Genomic DNA, 20,166 nt, shown 5'->3' with positions numbered 1-20,166 from the left:
TTTTTTCTCAATTTTTAACCATTTTTCTCCATTTTTAACCATTTTTTGCTGCTTTTTCCCGCATTTTTTACGATTTTTAACCATTTTTCCCGTGTTTTTTTTTTTATCCCTTTTTCACAATTTTTTCTCCATATTTAAGCGTTTTTTTCATTTTTTTCTCCATTTTTATTATTTTTTTCTCCATTTTTAACCATTTTCCCATTTTTTCTCAATTTTTAACCATTTTCCCCCATTTTTTCTCCATTTTTTTATAATTTTTCTCCATTTTTTCTCAATTTTTATCCATTTTCCCCCTATTTTTTCTCCATTTTTTATCATTTTTCTCAATTTTTAACCATTTTTCTCCATTTTTTCCTCCATTTTTAACCAATTTTTCTCCATTTTTTATCATTTTTTCACCATTTTTCTCCATTTTTCACCATTTTTTGTGTTTTTAATCATTTTTTATCCCTTTTTCACAATTTTTTCTCCATTTTTAACCATTTTCCCACCATTTTCCACCATTTTTCTCCATTTTTTCCTGCTTTTTTAACCATTTTTTCTCCATTTTAAACCATTTTTTTTCTGCTTTTTTTATCATTTTTTTCTCCATTTTTAACCATTTTTTCTCCATTTTTAATCATTTCCAACCATATTTCCTCAATTTTGAACCATTTTTCTCCATTTTAAACCTTTCTCCATTTTTAACCATTTTTTCTGCATTTTTAACCATTTTTTTTCTGCATTTTTTATCATTTTTTCTCCATTTTTAACCATTTTTCTGCATTTTAAACCATTTTTTTCCTCCATTTTTTATCATTTTTTCTCCATTTTTTCTCCATTTTTAACCATTTTTCGGCTTTTTTAAACCATTTTAACCCTTTTTTTCTATTTTAACCATTTTTTTCTCCATTTTGTTCCCATTTTTAACCATTTTTCTGCTTTTTTAACCATTTTATCTCCATTTTTTACCCTTTTTTCTGTTTTTTTTAACCATTTTAAGCAATTTTTTCTGCTTTTTTAACCATTTTTTCTCCATTTTTTTCTCCATTTTTCTCCATTTTTTTCTCCATTTTTCTGCTTTTTTTAACAATTTTTCCTCCATTTTTCTCCATTTTTCCTCCATTTTTTTCCATTTTTCTCCATTCTTTTCCCATTTTTAACCATTTTAAACAATTTTTTTCTGCTTTTTTAACCATTTTTTGACCACTTTTTCTCCATTTGAACCATTTTTTCTCCATTTTTATCTATTTTTAACCATTTTTCTCCACATTTCCTCCATTTTTTACCATTTTTCTCCATTTTTAACCATTTTTTCCATTTTTAACCATTTTTTCTGCTTTTTTTACACCTTTTTTCTCCAATTTTTTTCTCCATTTTTCCTCCTTTTTTCTCCATTTTTTCTCCATTTTTTCTCCATTTTTTACCATTTTCCTCCATTTTTCTCCATTTTTAACCATTTTCCTCCATTTTTCACCATTTTTAATTTTTTTTAACCCTTTCTTCCCCATTTTTAACCATTTCCCTTTTTCCCCCTCATTTTCACCATTTTCCAACCTTTCATTTTTTCCCCTTCACCTTTTCTTGACCATTTTTAACCATTTCAAACCAATTTTTTTTTGCCGTTTTTTTCCACTTTTCCTCCGTTTTTTTACCATTTTTCCCTTTTTTTTACCACTTTTTTCCCATTTTTCTACCATTTTTTACCTTTTTTTAACCTTTTTTCCACTTTCTTCTCCCCTTTTTTTTACCATTTTTTCCACCTTTTTCACCATTTTTCCCTTATTTTACCACTTTTTCCACTTTCCCCCCATTTTTTACCTTTTTTTACCTTTTTTCCACTTTTTCCTCCCTTTTTTTACCACTTTTTATCCCTTTTTTATCATTTTTTCCACTTTCCCCCCTTTTTTTTACCATTTTTCCTTTTTTTACCTTTTTTACCACTTTTTTCCCCTTTTTTTTACCATTTTTTCCACCTTTTTCCCTTTTTTTACCACTTTTCCCCCCTATTTTTTACCATTTTTTACCTTTTTTCCACATTTCCCCCTTTTTTTACCACTTTTTCCCCCTTTTTTACCATTTTTCCACCTTTTTCCCCTTTTTTAAACCATTTTTTCCACCTTTTTCCCTTTTTTTTTACTTTTTCCCATTTTTTAAACAATTTTTTCCACTTTTCCCCCTTTTTTTTAACCATTTTTTCCACTTTTTTCCCAACCATTTTTCCCTTTTTTTACCACTTTTTCCATTTTTTCCCTTTTTTTTTACCACTTTTTCCACTTTTTCACTTTTTACCTTTTTTCCACTTTTTCCCATTTTTTTACCATTTTTTCGCTTTTCTTACCATTTTTATTATTTTTTCCCCCTTTTTTTACCATTTTTTCCACTTTTTCCCCCTTTTTTTTCCACTTTTTCCCCTTTTTTTTTTACCACTTTTTACCACTTTTCCACTTTATTTTTTTTTTTTACCATTTCTCACTTCACCAATTTTCCCCATTTTTTGTTTTCTTCCCCCCACGCTTTTTATCATTTTTAACCCATTTTTTCCAACCATTTTTTAGCTTTTTAACTTTTTTTTTAACTTTTTTTTTTTTTTAACCATTTCTTCACCATTTTCCAGCACCGCGACACCAAAATTTCCTTTCCAGTCAAACCAAACCATCCCAAACCTGGTGGATTTTTCCCTCCAAAAATCCACATTTTTTTTTTAAAAAACCTTTTTTTTTTACCATTTTTAACCTTTTTTTTTTTCTCTGCGATGACCTCAAAACACAATTTTTAATTTTTTTCCTATTTTTTTTTTTACTCATTTTTTTCCCTTTTTTTTTTCACCATTTCTCTCCTAAACTCCATTTTTTTTTCTTTCAGTGTTTTCCTTTTTTTTCCCATTTTTCCTCCAAATCCCACCTTTTAAATCAATTTTTTTCCTCCAAATCCCACCTTTTTAATTCCATTTTTCCCCCAAAATTCCACCTTTTCCTCCACATTTTTTCCCCTTTTCCCTTCACCTTTCTTAATTTCATTTTTATCCCCAAATCCTTTTTTTTTTTCATATTTTTCCCCTCAAAATTTTCCCAAAATTCTTTTTTTTTCTTCATATATTTCCACCCTTTTCCTCCTTTTTTTTCCCCCCTAAATTTCACCTTTTTCTCATTTTTTTCCCAAAATTTCACTTTTTTTTTCCCCCTTTACCACGACCAGAGCCTCAACGTGACCTCATTTTTTCCACCTTTTTCACCCCCCAAAAAAATAATTTTTTTCCCATTTTTTTTTACCTTTTTCATTCCCAAAAATGCATTTTTCCCATTTTCCCATTTTTTTGGCCTTTTTTGCCAATTTTCTCCCATTTTTTTCTTTTTCCCCATTTATTTCCCATTTTTCCCCATTTTTTTCCCCAATTCCCTCAATTTTTTCTTCCATTTTTTTCCCATTTTTCCCCTTTTTTGCTCCTTTTTTCCCCAATTTTTTCTTCCATTTTTTTCTTCCATTTTCCCCCCCTTTTTCCTTGATTTTTCCCCATTTTTTCCCCATTTTTTCCCCATTTTCCCTCCATTTTTCTCAATTTTCTCTCATTGTTCCCCCGTTTTTTCCTTGATTTTTTCCCTATTTTTCTTTTATTTTTTCCCTTGATTTTCCCATTTTTTATTTTTTCCCAATTTTTCCTTGATTTTTTTCCCATTTCCCCTCCATTTTTCCCCATTTTTTGCCCCATTTTTTCTTAATTTTTTCCCTCAATTTTTTCTCATTTTTCCCTCAATTTTTTCCTCATTTTCCCTCTATTTTTTCCCTATTTTCCCTTCACTTTTCCCTATTTTCTCCCTCCTTTTTTCCCCATTTTCCTTGATTTTCCCCATTTTCCCCCCCATTTATCCCTTGATTTTTTCCCCATTTCCCCTCCATTTTTTCCTTGATTTTTCCTCCATTTATCTCTGGATTTTTTCCACATTTTTTCCCTGTTTCCCCCTATTTTTCTCTATTTTTTCCCCATTTTTTCCCATTTCCCTCTCATTTTTCCCCATTTTTCCCATGATTTTTTCCCCATTTCCCCTCCATTTATTCCTTGATTTTTCCCCCATTTATCTCTTGATTTTTTTCCCCCATTTTTTCCCCATTTCCCCCCCATTTTTCCTTGATTTTTCCCCATTGCCCTCCCTTTATCCCATGACTTTTTTCCCATTTTTTTCCCCATTTTACCCCATTTATCTCTGGAATTTTTTCCCCATTTTTTCCCATTTTCCCCTCATTTTTCCCCCTTTCCCCCTCATTTTTTCTCTCCATTTCCCCCTCATTTTTCCCCCTTTCCCCCTCATTTTTTCCCCATTTTCCCTCATTTTTCCCCATTTTCCCCTCATTTTTTCCCCATTTCCCCCTCATTTTTTCTCTCCATTTCCCCTCATTTTTTCCCCATTTCCCTCATTTTTTCCCCCTTTCCCCCTCATTTTTTCCCATTTCCCCCTCATTTTTTTTCCCCATTTTCCCCTCATTTTTCCCCCTTTCCCCCTCATTTTTTCTTTCCATTTCCCCCTCATTTTTCCCCCTTTCTCCCTCATTTTTTCCCCCTTTCCCCTCATTTTTTCCCCATTTTCCCCTCATTTTTTCCCCCTTTCCCCCTCATTTTTTCCCCATTTTCCCCTCATTTTTTCCCCATTTTCCCCCTCATTTTTTCCCCATTTCCCCTCATTTTTTCCCATTTTCCCCCTCATTTTTTCCCCATTTCCCCCCCAATTTTTCCCCCCATATTTCCCCCTCCCTCCCCCATTTTTTTCCCCCCCCTCCTCCAACCCCCCCCCCCGTTTCCCCAGGAATTCCCAGCAATTTCCTCTCACCCCATGGAATTCCCTCGAGACCCTCGGGACCCTCGGGATCCTCTCTCGAATCCTCCCCTGGATCCGAAGGTTCCGCGCCCCCGGTTCCGTTCCGGGGCCGCCGAGGATCCGTAGCCACCGCCGGACTCTTGGTAGCCACCGGAGCTCAGGGATCCCCCGTCCTGCCCGTAGCTGTTGGCTGGCAACAATCAAATTAAAAAAAAAAAATAAATAAAATAAAATAAATAATTTGAAAAAAAAAAAAAAGGTAAAAAAAAAAATTAAACAAAGAAAAAATTAAAAAAAAAACCATTACACCCGCACCCCGCCCAAAAAAAATTTTTTTTTAAAACTTGGGATAAAAAAATCTGGATTTTTTCGGTTTTTTTTTTGGAATCTCGCCAACACCCTCTGGATCTGCTGTGACATCGCTCAGGGATCATTTGGGGACCGTTTCACCCCAAAATCCAGCCCTAAAACCCCCAAATTTCAGCCCATTTCCCTCCCGATTTCAGCCACTTCCCCCCCCGATTTTTACCCCAAATCCCTGTTTTTCACCCCAAAAAATCCGGAATTTTTTGGGAATCTCACTGACACTCTCAGGACCTGCTCTGACCTCACTCAGGGACGATTTGCGGAATGTTTTACCCCAAAATCCAGCCCAAAAAACCCCAAATTTCAGCCCATTTCCGTCCCGATTTCAGCCATTTCCCTCCCGATTTTTGCCCAAAATCCCCGTTTTTCACCCCAAAAAATCCGGAATTTTTTGGGGAATCTCACTCGGGTTCTCCAGTTCTGCTCTGACTTCACTCAAGAATGATTTGGGACAATTTTGGGGCCATTTCTCCCACCCCAAAAACCCCCAAATTTCAGCCCATTTCCGTCCCGATTTCAGCCATTTCCCCCCCGATTTTTACCCCAAAATCCCCGTTTTTCACCCCAAAAAATCCAGATTTTTTTTGGGGAATCTCACTGACACTCTCAGGATCTTCTCCAACCTCACTCAGGACGATTTAGGGACCATTTTACCCCAAAAACCCCCAAATTCCAGCCCATTTCCGTCCCGATTTTCAGCCATTTCTGCACCAATTTTTGCCCAAATTCCCCGTTTTTCACCCCAAAAAATCCGGAATTTTTTGGGGAATCTCACTCAGGTTCTCCATTTCTGCTCTGACCTCACTCAGGGACGATTTAGGGACTATTTTACCCCAAAAACCCCCCAAATTTCAGCCCATTTCCCTCCCGATTTCAGCCATTTCCCCCCCCGATTTTTACCCAAAATCCCCGTTTTTCACCCCAAAAACCCCAGGATTTTTTTCGGGGGGTGGGGAGGGGGGTGGGGTCTCTCTCTCACCGGAGCCGGAGCCGTACTGGCCCTGCTGGCCGTAGCCGGGGGAGGGGCTGTAGGACGATTGTTCCCATCCCAAACCCCCCAAAAACCCCAAATTTCAGCCCATTTCCGTCCCGATTTCAGCCATTTCCGCACCGATTTTTACCCAAAATCCCCGTTTTTCACCCCAGAAAATCCGGAATTTTTTGGGGAATCTCTCTCAGGTTCTCCAGTTCTGCTCTGACTTCACTTAAGAATGATTTGGGATAATTTTGGGACCATTTCTCCCACCCCAAAAACCCCCAAATTTCAGCCCATTTCCCTCCCGATTTCAGCCATTTCCCCCCCGATTTTTACCCCAAAATCCCCGTTTTTCACCCCAAAAAATCCAGATTTTTTTTGGGGAATCTCACTGACACTCTCAGGATCTTCTCCAACCTCACTCAGGGACGATTTAGGGACCATTTTACCCCAAAAACCCCCAAATTTCAGCCCATTTCCCTCCCGATTTCAGCCATTTCCGCACCGATTTTTACCCCAAAATCCCCGTTTTTCACCCCAAAAAATCCCAGAATTTTTTGGGGAATCTCACTCAGGTTCTCCAGTTCTGCTCTGACTTCACTCAAGAATGATTTGGGATAATTTTGGGACCATTTCTCCCATCCCAAAAACCCCCAAATTCCAGCCCATTTCCGTCCCGATTTCAGCCATTTCCGCACCGATTTTTACCCAAAATCCCCGTTTTTCACCCCAAAAACCCCAGAATTTTTTGGGGAATCTCACTCAGGTTCTCCAGTTCTGCTCTGACTTCACTCAGGGACGATTTAGGGACCATTTTACCCCAAAAACCCCCAAATTTCAGCCCATTTCCCTCCCGATTTCAGCCATTTCCCTCCCGATTTTTACCCAAAATCCCCGTTTTTCACCCCAAAAACCCAGGATTTTTTTCGGGGGAGGGGGGTGGGGTCTCTCTCTCACCGGAGCCGGAGCCGTACTGGCCCTGCTGGCCGTAGCCGGGGGAGGGGCTGTAGGACGATTGTTCCCATCCCAAACCCCCCAAAAACCCCCAAATTTCAGCCCATTTCCGTCCCGATTTCAGCCATTTCCGCACCGATTTTTACCCAAATTCCCCGTTTTTCACCCCAAAAAATCCGGAATTTTTTGGGGAATCTCACTCAGGTTCTCCAGTTCTACTCTGACTTCACTCAAGAATGATTTGGGACAATTTTGGGGCCATTTCTCCCATCCCAAAAACCCCCAAATTCCAGCCCATTTCCGTCCCGATTTCAGCCATTTCCGCACCGATTTTTACCCAAAATCCCCGTTTTTCACCCCAAAAACCCCAGGATTTTTTTCGGGGGAGGGGGGTGGGGTCTCTCTCTCTCACCGGAGCCGGAGCCGTACTGGCCCTGCTGGCCGTAGCCGGGGGAGGGGCTGTAGGACGATTGTTCCCATCCCAAACCCCCCAAAAACCCCAAATTTCAGCCCATTTCCGTCCCGATTTCAGCCATTTCCGCACCGATTTTTACCCCAAAATCCCCGTTTTTCACCCCAAAAAATCCATATTTTTTTTGGGGAATTTCACTCAAGTTTCCCAGTTCTGCTCTGACCTCACTCAGGGACGATTTAGGGACCATTTTACCCCAAAAACCCCCAAATTTCAGCCCATTTCCCTCCCGATTTCAGCCATTTCCCTCCCGATTTTTACCCAAAATCCCCGTTTTTCACCCCAAAAACCCCAGGATTTTTTTCGGGGGAGGGGGGTGGGGTCTCTCTCTCACCGGAGCCGGAGCCGTACTGGCCCTGCTGGCCGTAGCCGGGGGAGGGGCTGTAGGACGATTGTTCCCATCCCAAACCCCCCAAAAACCCCAAATTTCAGCCCATTTCCGTCCCGATTTCAGCCATTTCCGCACCGATTTTTACCCCAAAATCCCCGTTTTTCACCCCAAAAAATCCCAGAATTTTTTGGGGAATCTCACTCAGGTTCTCCAGTTCTGCTCTGACTTCACTCAAGAATGATTTGGGATAATTTTGGGACCATTTCTCCCACCCCAAAAACCCCCAAATTTCAGCGCATTTCCATCCCGATTTCACCCGTTTCCCCCCCCCCCCGATTTTTACCCAAAATCCCCGTTTTTCACCCCAAAAAATCCAGATTTTTTTGGGGGAATTTCACTCAAGTTTCCCAGTTCTGCTCTGACCTCACTCAGGGACGATTTAGGGACCATTTTACCCCAAAAACCCCCAAATTTCAGCCCATTTCCCTCCCGATTTCAGCCATTTCCCTCCCGATTTTTACCCAAAATCCCCGTTTTTCACCCCAAAAAATCCGGAATTTTTTGGGGAATCTCACTCAGGTTCTCCAGTTCTGCTCTGACTTCACTCAAGAATGATTTGGGATAATTTTGGGACCATTTCTCCCATCCCAAAAACCCCCAAATTTCAGCCCATTTCCCTCCCGATTTCAGCCATTTCCGCACCGATTTTTACCCAAAATCCCCGTTTTTCACCCCAAAAAATCCAGATTTTTTTGGGGGAATCTCACTCAAGTTTCCCAGTTCTGCTCTGACCTCACTCAGGGACGATTTAGGGACCATTTTACCCCAAAAACCCCCAAATTTCAGCCCATTTCCCTCCCGATTTCAGCCATTTCTGCACCGATTTTTGCCCAAAATCCCCGTTTTTCACCCCAAAAACCCCAGGATTTTTTTCGGGGGAGGGGGGTGGGGTCTCTCTCTCACCGGAGCCGGAGCCGTACTGGCCCTGCTGGCCGTAGCCGGGGGAGGGGCTGTAGGACGATTGTTCCCATCCCAAACCCCCCAAAAACCCCCAAATTTCAGCCCATTTCCGTCCCGATTTCAGCCATTTCCGCACCGATTTTTACCCAAATTCCCCGTTTTTCACCCCAAAAAATCCGGAATTTTTTGGGGAATCTCACTCAGGTTCTCCAGTTCTGCTCTGACTTCACTCAAGAATGATTTGGGACAATTTTGGGGCCATTTCTCCCATCCCAAAAACCCCCAAATTCCAGCCCATTTCCGTCCCGATTTCAGCCATTTCCGCACCGATTTTTACCCAAAATCCCCGTTTTTCACCCCAAAAACCCCAGGATTTTTTTCGGGGGAGGGGGGTGGGGTCTCTCTCTCTCACCGGAGCCGGAGCCGTACTGGCCCTGCTGGCCGTAGCCGGGGGAGGGGCTGTAGGACGATTGTTCCCATCCCAAACCCCCCAAAAACCCCAAATTTCAGCCCATTTCCGTCCCGATTTCAGCCATTTCCGCACCGATTTTTACCCCAAAATCCCCGTTTTTCACCCCAAAAAATCCATATTTTTTTTGGGGAATTTCACTCAAGTTTCCCAGTTCTGCTCTGACCTCACTCAGGGACGATTTAGGGACCATTTTACCCCAAAAACCCCCAAATTTCAGCCCATTTCCCTCCCGATTTCAGCCATTTCCCTCCCGATTTTTACCCAAAATCCCCGTTTTTCACCCCAAAAACCCCAGGATTTTTTTCGGGGGAGGGGGGTGGGGTCTCTCTCTCACCGGAGCCGGAGCCGTACTGGCCCTGCTGGCCGTAGCCGGGGGAGGGGCTGTAGGTGGCCTGCTGGCCGTAGCCTTGCTGGCCGTAGCCCCCGCTCTGCTGCTGGCCGTAGCCCCCTCCCCCGCTCGGGGCCGTGCCGTAGCCGGAGCCGCCGGAGCCGCCGCCGTAACTTGGGGGGGGTGGGGGGTGGGAAGGAGGTTAAAAAAAACAAAAAAAAAAAAAAAAGGGATTTTGGGGTAAAAAAAAGAGGAAAGAAATTTAACGGATGAAAATGGGGGGTGTGGGGGAGGGAGGGGAGGGGAAAGAAATGGGGGTTTAGGGGGAGAGGTGGGGGGTTTGTATTGAGAAATGGGGGGTTCGGTGTGAAAATGGGGGGGTTGAGATAAAAATGGGGGGTTTGATATAAAAATGGGGGGTTTATTATAAAAATGGGGGTTTTAATATAAAAATGGAGGTGTTTTAATATAAAAATGGGGGTGTTTTAATATAAAAATGGGGGTTTTAATATAAAAATGGGGGTGTTTCAATATAAAAATGGGGGTGTTTCAATATAAAAATGGGGGTGTTTTAAAATAAAAATGGGGGTGTTTCAATATAAAAATGGGGGTTTTAATATAAAAATGGGGGTGTTTCAATATAAAAATGGGGGTGTTTCAATATAAAAATGGGGGTGTTTTAATATAAAAATGGGGGTGTTTCAATATAAAAATGGGGGTTTTAATATAAAAATGGGGGTGTTTCAATATAAAAATGGGGGTGTTTCAATATAAAAATGGGGGTGTTTTAATATAAAAATGGGGGTGTTTTAATATAAAAATGGGGGTGTTTCAATATAAAAATGGGGGTGTTTTAATATAAAAATGGGGGTTTTAATATAAAAATGGGGGTGTTTCAATATAAAAATGGGGGTGTTTCAATATAAAAATGGGGGTGTTTCAATATAAAAATGGGGGTGTTTTAAAATAAAAATGGGGGTGTTTTAATATAAAAATGGGGGTGTTTCAATATAAAAATGGGGGTGTTTTAATATAAAAATGGGGGTGTTTTAAAATAAAAATGGGGGTGTTTTAATATAAAAATGGGGGTTTTAATATAAAAATGGAGGTGTTTTAATATAAAAATGGGGGCATTTTAGTATAAAAATGGGGGTGTTTTAATATAAAATTGGGGGGTTTAATATAAAAATGGGGGTGTTTTAATATAAAAATGGGGGTTTAATGTGAAAATGGGGGGGTTTTAATATAAAAATGGGGGGTTTTAATGTGAAAATGGGGGTGTTTTAATATAAAAATGGGGGTGTTTTAATATAAAAACAGGGGTTTAATATAAAAATGGGGGCTTAATATAAAAATGGGGGAGTTTTAGTATAAAAATGTGGGTTTTAATAAAAAATGGGGGGATTTAATATAAAAATGGGGGGTTTTAATATAAAAATGGGAGGTTTTAATATAAAAATGGGGATATTTTAATATAAGAAAATGGGATTTAATATAAAAATGGGGGTGGCTTAATATAAAAATGGGGCTTCAATATAAAAATGGCAGTTTGATATAAAATGGGGGAGTTTTAGTATAAAAATGAGGGTATTAATATAAAAAGTGGGGGTTTAATACAAAAATGGAAGTGTTTTAATATAAAAGTGGGGCTTTAATACAAAAATGGAGATGTTTAAATATAAAAATGGAGTTTTAATATAAAAATGGGGGTGTTTTAATATGAAAATGGGGGCGTTTAAATACAAAAATAGGGGTTTGATATAAAAACGGGGCTTGATGTAAAAATGGGAGTGTTTTGATATAAAAATGGGGGTTTTAGTATAAAAACGGGGTTTGATATAAAAATGGAGGTGTTTTAATATAAAAATGGAGGTCATAATATAAAAATGGGGGAGTTTTAATATAAAAATTGGGGTGTTTTAATATAAAAAGGGGGTTTGATATAAAATCTGGGGTTTTAACATAAGCATGGGGTTTTAATATAAAAACAGGGGTGTTTTAATATAAAAATGGGGATTTAATGTAAGAATGAGAGATTTTAATACAAAAAATGCGAATTTTAATATGAAAATTGGGGGCTTTAATATAAAAATGGGGGGTTTTAATATAAAAATGGGTTTTTATACGAAAAATAGGGGGTTTAATATAAAAATGGGGGTTTAATATAAGAATGGGGGTTTTAATATAAAAATGGGGATTTAATATAAAAATGGGAGTTTTTTAAATAAAAAACGGGATTTATTTTAAAAGGAAAAATGGGAATTTTTAAAGGAGAAAATGGGATTTTTTTAAATAATTGGATTTTTCAAATAAAAATGGGATTTTTATTAAAAAGGCAAAATGGGATTTTAGGTAAAAGAATTTTTTTAAATCAAAGCAATGGGATTGATGTGCGTGGCTATTAATGATTCATTAATTCATTATTAATCACTAATAATTAATTAATAACTGGTCATTAAGTACCCGGAGGAGGCGGGGGGCTGGGAATAACCCGGATAATTGGAATTCTGTGGGGCATGGGGTGGGCAGTGATGGGTACTGAGGGTAATTAGCGGGTTATTAATCACTAATAATTAATTAATAACTGGTCATTAAGTACCCGGAGGAGGCGGGGGGCTGGGAATAACCCGGATAATTGGAATTCTGTGGGGCATGGGGTGGGCAGTGATGGGTACTGAGGGTAATTAGCGGGTTATTAATCACTAATAATTAATTAATAACTGGTCATTAAGTACCCGGAGGAGGCGGGGGGTTGGGAATAACCCGGATAATTGGAATTCTGGCCGTAGCTGCTCTGGGAGCTCTGGCTGGAAGCGAAACCTCCGGAGCCGTAGGAGGGAGGAGCTGCAGGAGCTGAGTAACCTAAAAAATGGGAGGAGAAACGGGGATTTGGGGGAAAAAAATATTAGAAATTAATAATTAATAATTAATAAATATACCCATTAAAATATACCCATAAAACCACCCATTTTTGGTACAATGACACACGGGGCTGGGGATTTTTGGGAATTCTCCAGAAATTTTGGGAATTTTTTGGGAATTCTGGGAATCTCAGCGCTCTGGCTCTGCCCAGGTAGATTTGGGCTCAGATTTGGGGATTTTTGGGCTCAATTTTGGGCCGTTTCTGGTTCCAAAATCAGCGATTTTTGGTACAATGACACACAAGGCTGGGGATTTTTAGGGGAATTATTGGGAAATTTTCCGGGAATTTCTGGAATTCTGGGAATCTCACCGCTCTGGCTCTGCCCAGGCAGATTTGGGCTCAGATTTGGGGATTCTGGGCTCAATTTTGGGTAATTTCTGATTCCAAAACCACCCATTTTTGGTACAATGACACACGGGGCTGAGAATTTTTGGGAATTTTTGGGAAATTTTCCGGGAATTTCTGGAATTCTGGGAATCTCACCGCTCTGGCTCTGCCCAGGCAGATTTGGGCGCAGATTTGGGGGTTTTGGGCTCAATTTTGGGCCGTTTCTGGTTCCAAAACCACCCATTTTTGGTACGGCGACACACGGGGCTGGGGATTTTGGGGAATTTTCCAGAAATTTTGGGAATTTTTTGGGAATTTTGGGAATCTCACCGCTCTGGCTCTGGCCGTAGGACGAGCTGTAGCCCCCCTGGCCGTAGCCCGTGTCCGAGCTCTGCCCGTAGCCCCCGTAGCTCTGCTGGGAGTAGCCCTGCCCCCCACCCTGCGAGTAGCTCTGGCTGGGGGGGGCGGGGTAGGCGCCGTAACTGGAGAGAAAAAACCCAAATTCGGTTAAAAACTTCAACGTTTCCACACTGGATTTTACTGGGTTTGGGATTTTTTTTTTTTTTTTTTTAATTTTTTAATATTACAGGGAAGGGGTTTGTACCTTTGTGTCGCCGTCTGGCTGTAATCTGGGGAGGGAAGGGTTAAAAATTAGGGTTAAATCAGATAAAATTCATTTAGAATAAACTAAGTTTTACTTAATTCATTAATTCTTTCCCAATTATCAATGATATTTTGTTATTGGAAACAGTTCTGGCTCTGATCTGGGGAGGAAAGGGTTAAAAATTTGGTTTAAATCAGACAAAATTAATTTAGAATAAATGTAAGTTTTGCTTAGTTCGTTAATATTTTCTTAATTATCAACAGTATTTTCTTATTGGAAACAGTTCTGGCTGTGATCTGGGGAGGAAAGGGTTAAAAGTTGGGGTTAATCAACCAAGAAATCGTTTTAAAATAAAGAGGATTTTACTTAATCTATGAAGCTTTTCTTAATTACCAACAGGATTTTAATTACTGGAAACAAAGCTGTGATCCAGGGAGGAAAGGGTTAAAATTGGGCTGATCAGATAAAATTCATTTCAAATAAACTGATTTTTACTTAATTCATTAATCCTTTCTTAATTATCAACGATATTTTATTACTGGAAACAGTTCTGGCTGTGATCTGGGGAGTAAAGGGTTAAAATTGGGCTAATCAGGGAAAATTCATTTCAAATAAACAGATTTTTACTTATTTCATTAATTTTTCTTAATTATCAACGATATTTTATTATTGGAAACAGTTCTGGCTGTGATCTGGGGAGGAAAGAGTTAAAAACTGGGGATAATGAAGCAATAAATTCTTTGAATTAAACAGAATTTTAATTAATATTTTCTTAATTATCAACAGGATTTTAATTATTGGAAACAAGGCTGCAATCTGGAGAGCAAAGGGTTAAAAATTGGGGCTAATCAATGAAAAATTCATTTTAAATAAATACAGTTTTTAGTTAATTCATTAATCTTTTCTTAATTACCAACAGTATTTTATCATTGGAAGCAATTAAGGCTGTGATCTGGGGAGGAAAGAGTTAAAAATCAGGATTAATTAACCAATAAATCGTTTAAAATAAACAGAATTTTCCCTAATTATTTAGTATTTCCTTAATTATCAAGAATATTTTAATATTGGAAGTAGTTCTGCCTGTAATCCAAGGAGAAAATTATTAGAATTTGAGATTAATCAACCAATAAATCATTTAAAATGAACAGAATTTTCATTAATTAATTGATCTTTACTTGATCATCAGCAGGATTTTAATTATTGAAAACAGTTCTGGCTGTGATCTGGGGAGGAAAAAGTTAAAAATCAGGATTAATTAACCAATAAATCGTTTAAAATAAACAGAATTTTCCCTAATTAATTAATATTTCCTTAATTATCAAGAATATTTTAAGACTGAAGATCGTTCTGCCCATCATCTAAGGAGAAAAGCATTAAAAATTCAGGTTGATGAACCAATAAATCGTTTAAAACAAATAATTTTTTACTTCATTAATGATCCTTTATTATCAACAGGTTTTTAATTATTGGAAGCAATTAAGGCTGTGATCCGGAAAGGGTTAAAAATCGGGATTTTTAATTAATCAATAAATCATTTCAAATAAACAGCTTTTCCCCGAATTCATTCACCACCTCTTCATTATTAATAATATTTTAAGTCTGGGAGAAAAAAAAAAAAATGAAATTATCCACGAACCAGTTGTGTTTTCATTGAATTGTTATAAATTGCTTTAAAAGATAATTTCCTTAATTAATTAATTACCCAATTATCAAAATTTTACTTTTGTTTAATTAAACGTAGAATCAATTTAATGAGATTATTAATCATTAATTGGTTTTAATTGGAAACAATCTGGCTTAAAAAATTTTTCTGAATTAACCTCCTTTATTAATTATTAAGAGTATTTTAATTCCAGAAATAATAACACAATTATCTTAGAACCAAACTGTTTTAATTAATTTATTATGGGTTCGATAGTTCCTAAACAAAGGTTTTTTTCCTTCATTTATTCTTTATTAAAATCCAACTTTAATTAAAATAAAATAAATTACACTCCACCCGTGTAATTATTAATTATTAAGTGGCTTTAATCGAAAGCAATCCGGGGAAGAAACGGGTTAAAATCGGGATTAATCAAACAAAAAAATTGCTTAAAAGAAATCATTTCCTTCATTTATTCAGCACTAATTAATCACTGCGTGGATTTTAATTACAGAAATAACAGCAAGAGAACAACTTGAATAATTCCAGCTCTCGATTGGGTGGCTTTAATTAAGAAATTAATTGATTATTTTGCAATAAATGGATTGTTCCGATTCCTTCCCTTAATGGGATTGGGGATGAACGGAAGGATTAGAATTAAAAAAAATTCAGCAGGAAATATCAGCAATTAATTTCGTGTTCTTAGTTATTGATTAGGAGGCCTTAATTGGAAAGATCTCAATTAAAAAACTTTCAAATCAACTCATTAATGCCGGGTTATTAAGCACCTTTAAATTCAATATTTCCTTGATATTACCCAAAAAAGAGGAAATTAATTAAATTTTAAATACATCAATCTCTTTTAAAATAATTTCACTGATGTTTTCGGCTACTAATGAGCTGCTTTTAATTAAAAAAAAAAAAAAAATTACAGGAAGAAATGCTGGAATAAATTTGATTTTAATTAATGCTTTCAATTAAATCCATTCCCGTCCCCTTAATTACCAGCACGTCATTAATGTTATTAATTGCCTTAAATACAACAATAAATCACCTTTCAATAAATCCATTAATTCCTCTCCACTATTAACAAGCTGCTTTTAATTAATTAACGCGCATTAAAACGCGCTTTTAATTAATTGGGTGATCCAGAGTTAGTTATTAAATATCTTTCCGTTAATTAATTAATTAAAGCTTGTAATTATTAAGTACCTTAAAATAAAAATTCTCCCCCCCGCGTTATTGGCTGTTATTAGGGTGGTTTTAATTATGGAATAATCACAGAATTAACCGCAATTAGCTCGATTAATTAATTATTAGCTCTATTAATACCGCAATTGCTTATTAACACAAAGCTTTTAATTGGGAAAATGAGAATTAAACCAACATTAAATCCATTTCAAGGCGTTTTTAAACTCAACTTTTATCATTCAAGTACTCCCTTCATGATCAAGACAATTAATTAATTCTCTTAAAGGTATGTCGCGTTTATTTCCAGAATTAAAATCCAATCAACGCCCAATTATTTATCAATAAATTCATAATTTTTCCTTAAAGCACTTCGTTAATAGCTTTTAATTACTAATAATTACAATTAATGACGAACAAGAAAAGTGCACCCTATTAATACCTAAAATTGCTAATAAATTCCATTCATTCCTTATTAACCAGACGCTAATTAATAAAAATAAACAATTCTTAATGAATAAAATTTTAACATTTAATAACTAAAAGCATCTATATTAAAAAAAATCGATTTATAAACGCTATTACACAATGACAGGCAACTTCTCATTACGAAATTCAAATTTAAAGCGCCTTAAAATAAATCCATTTTATCAAATGGATTAGATAATTAATTACTGTTATTAATTTAACAACAGCAAAATTCCGGTATAAAATAAAATAAAATAAAAATCTGGGCTTTTTACCCACCCTAAAATCACCAAATCGAAATTTCCCGCTCAAAAATTTTAAATTAATGAATTTACGTCTCAAAAATCGTAACGAAAAGATGATTTTTTTTAAAAAAGTCTGAAACACTGAAATTAAAGATAAATTTTATTATTTAAATGGGAAAATAAATGGACGCGAAGCCTTGAAGCCCCATCAGGACTGGCACAAAGGGTTTAAAATTCCCGGTTTTGTACCCAAATATCCCCTCTCAAAAAACATTGGGAGTTCCAATTTATTAGTTATTAAAAAAACATTAATTATGATAAATGTAATTATTTGATTTTAAAAATTGTACGAAAAAGTGAAAATTCCCCTCGGCCACCACACAACAAAAGGGGGTGTGGAAACACATGGGTTTACCAGAATTAAAAACAAAAAAAAAAGCTTTTAAAAATCAGGTCAAATCAACGAATTCAATAATTTATACTTAAAATTAACAACTATAAACGCGTAATTAAAATTTTACATTTTCAAATCAAGGAAGAATTCTAAAAATCCCCTCAGGTTTCTCCGAACAAAAGGGATGCCCTGAGGGGAAAACTTTTGAGGGTGTTAAAACCTCAATATTAACGAATTCCTCCTAAAAAGCGCCTTGAAGAGCGGGATAAAACAAAACTTTAATTATAAATTTTTATATTTAATCAAAATATTTCCGATTTTCCCTCAGAAATCCCCAACGAAGGGACCCCCTCCCCCTCACGAAATGGCGGCTCAATGCCCCAGCATCGAAGTAAACCACGGGCTATTTTTTTTACCGTCCGAACTTCAGATTTAGGGTTTTTTTTTTCTGAAAGTGATTTGTTTAATCGAGTTTAATCGGGTTTAATGGGGTTTAATTGGGTTTTATTTCGTTTTTATTTGGACGGAAATCCCCGGATGTGTCAATGCGGCAGCGGCGCCGCGCACGCGCCGCGCGCACAAAATGGCGGCGGTGGCGCAGAGGCAAAACCACAAAATGGCGGCCTGAGGGAAGAGGGCAGGAAAAGAAAATAAAAGGGGTCCCGAATCCCCTTAAAACTCTCCGTAATTACCTTGAAATAAAACAACAACAACAAAAAGAAATAACCATCCCGGAATTTCGCACAGAATTGATGGGTTTGGGTTAAAAAATGGGAGAGTTTGGGGGTAATTTTCCTCCCCGCTGCCGGCGCGGAGCATCCGGGCGCGGCGCTTTGTTCGGTCCCCGTCCCATCCGAAATGGTTTTAGTGACACCCCAAAAAGCGGCCGAAATTTGAGGTTTGGGTTCAAGAAAAGAAGTGTTTGTAAGTGTTAAAGCGCGGATGCGGTGAAAGGAAAAGTAATTTAAAGGAAAAAATAGAAGTGAGGCGTGGCGGAAACGGGGCGGCATCAAACCGCACACGGCGCTAATCGCACGCAGCCCTAGAGCAGCGCTGATCGTGAATGAAGCACAATGAAACAACGCCTGAAGTACAACAATTAACGAGGAAACCACCGTTAAAAACCACGCTAATGACAAACAACACCACCGCCGCCGGACGAAACGCGGCGTCCACCGGAACCCCCTCAGGATCCACCCCCCGGGTGCTTCCCAGATCGCGCCGGGCGGTGCAGCCCCCGCCCTCCCCCAAGGGTAAGGAGGGGCCTGGGGGGGGGGTCCCTTCCCGGGGTTCGGGGAGTTCCCTTCCCGGGGTTAAAACTGGGGAAAATCCGGGGGTCCCCACGGTTCCGGTACCGTTGGAGGCCATGGCGGTGCCGCGGGTTCCGCGTCCGCTCCACGTGGCGCCCGCACTGCGCGCCGCGCGCGCGCTCCCGCCCTTTTATAGCCTCGGTCGGAGCGTACCAACCCCGGCGGGGGGGATCGGGGAGCTTCCCCTCTGTGGCCCCGCAGGGTGGTACGGTCCCGGCGGGAAATGGGCGGGGCGTGGGGAGCGCGGGGCGCCCCCTGGCGGCCCGGAGGAGCTTGGGGGACCCTATAGAAACACACAGGACCCCATAGAAACCTTGGGGGACCCTATAGAAACACACAGGACCCCATAGAAACCTTGGGGGACCCCAGAGAAACACACAGGACCCCATAGAAACCTTGGGGGACCCTATAGAAACACACAGGACCCCATAGAAACCTTGGGGGACCCCAGAGAAACACACAGGACCCCATAGAAACCTTGGGGGACCCTATAGAAACACACAGGACCCCATAGAAACCTTGGGGGACCCCAGAGAAACACACAGGACCCCATAGAAACCTTGGGGGACCCTATAGAAACACACAGGACCCCATAGAAACCTTGGGGGACCCTATAGAAACACACAGGACCCCATAGAAACCTTGGGGGGCCCTATAGAAACACACAGGACCCCATAGAAACCTTGGGGGGCCCTATAGAAACACACAGGACCCCATAGAAACCTTGGGGGACCCTATAGAAACACACAGGACCCCATAGAAACCTTGGGGGGCCCTATAGAAACACACAGGACCCCATAGAAACCTTGGGGGGCCCTATAGAAACACACAGGACCCCATAGAAACCTTGGGGGGCCCTATAGAAACACACAAGACCCCATAGAAACACACAGGACCCTATAGAAACACACAGGACCCTGTAGAATCCTTGGGGGGCCCTATAGAAACCCAAAGGACCCTATAGAAACCTTGGGGGACCCTATAGAAACCTTGGGGGACCCTATAGGACCCTATAGAACACTCAAGGGCCCCTATAGGACCCTATGGAACCTACATCATGCCTATAAACTCCCATAGGATCCTTATGAACCCTATAGAACCCCCATAAACACCTCCAGGGCCCTATGGAACCCCTATAGAATCCCTATGGGACCCTATAGAACCCCAGAGAAACTCCATGAGCCCCTATAGACCCCTATAGACCCCTATAGAGCCCTATGGAACACCTACAGGATCCCTATGGAGCCCCTATAGACCCCTATAGGACACTGTAAGACTCCCACGAACCCCCATGGACCCCTATAGAACCCCGTAGGACCCTATGGAATTCCTATAGACCCCTATAGAACCCCACAGGCCCCTCTAGGTCCCCTCTAAACTCAACGAACCCCTATAGGAGCCTCTAGAATCCCTGGA

At 39.1% G+C, this 20,166-nt stretch overlaps 1 protein-coding gene across 1 annotated transcript in view; it reads right to left on the bottom strand.

The window, feature by feature from the left end:
- The window catches only part of FUS (FUS RNA binding protein), a 34,962-nt gene extending 16,128 nt beyond the window's left edge, over nucleotides 1-18,834 (bottom strand). The window contains exons 1-6 of the mRNA XM_062512317.1: nucleotides 18,796-18,834; nucleotides 13,504-13,528; nucleotides 13,230-13,381; nucleotides 12,385-12,511; nucleotides 9,656-9,822; nucleotides 4,803-4,980 (exon numbers count right to left, since the gene is read on the bottom strand). Coding sequence (XP_062368301.1) covers nucleotides 4,803-4,980; nucleotides 9,656-9,822; nucleotides 12,385-12,511; nucleotides 13,230-13,381; nucleotides 13,504-13,528; nucleotides 18,796-18,808 — 662 coding nt within the window. The 5' untranslated portion in view covers nucleotides 18,809-18,834. The remainder of the gene's footprint in view (nucleotides 1-4,802; nucleotides 4,981-9,655; nucleotides 9,823-12,384; nucleotides 12,512-13,229; nucleotides 13,382-13,503; nucleotides 13,529-18,795) is intronic.
- Between the last annotated feature and the right edge of the window lie 1,332 nt (nucleotides 18,835-20,166).

The sequence above is a fragment of the Cinclus cinclus genome, chromosome 36 (genome assembly GCF_963662255.1).
Source record: "Cinclus cinclus chromosome 36, bCinCin1.1, whole genome shotgun sequence".
Lineage (NCBI taxonomy): Eukaryota > Metazoa > Chordata > Aves > Passeriformes > Cinclidae > Cinclus > Cinclus cinclus.
Note: the sequence above shows the minus strand (reverse complement) of the source record. Positions and strands in the feature narration are given on the sequence as shown.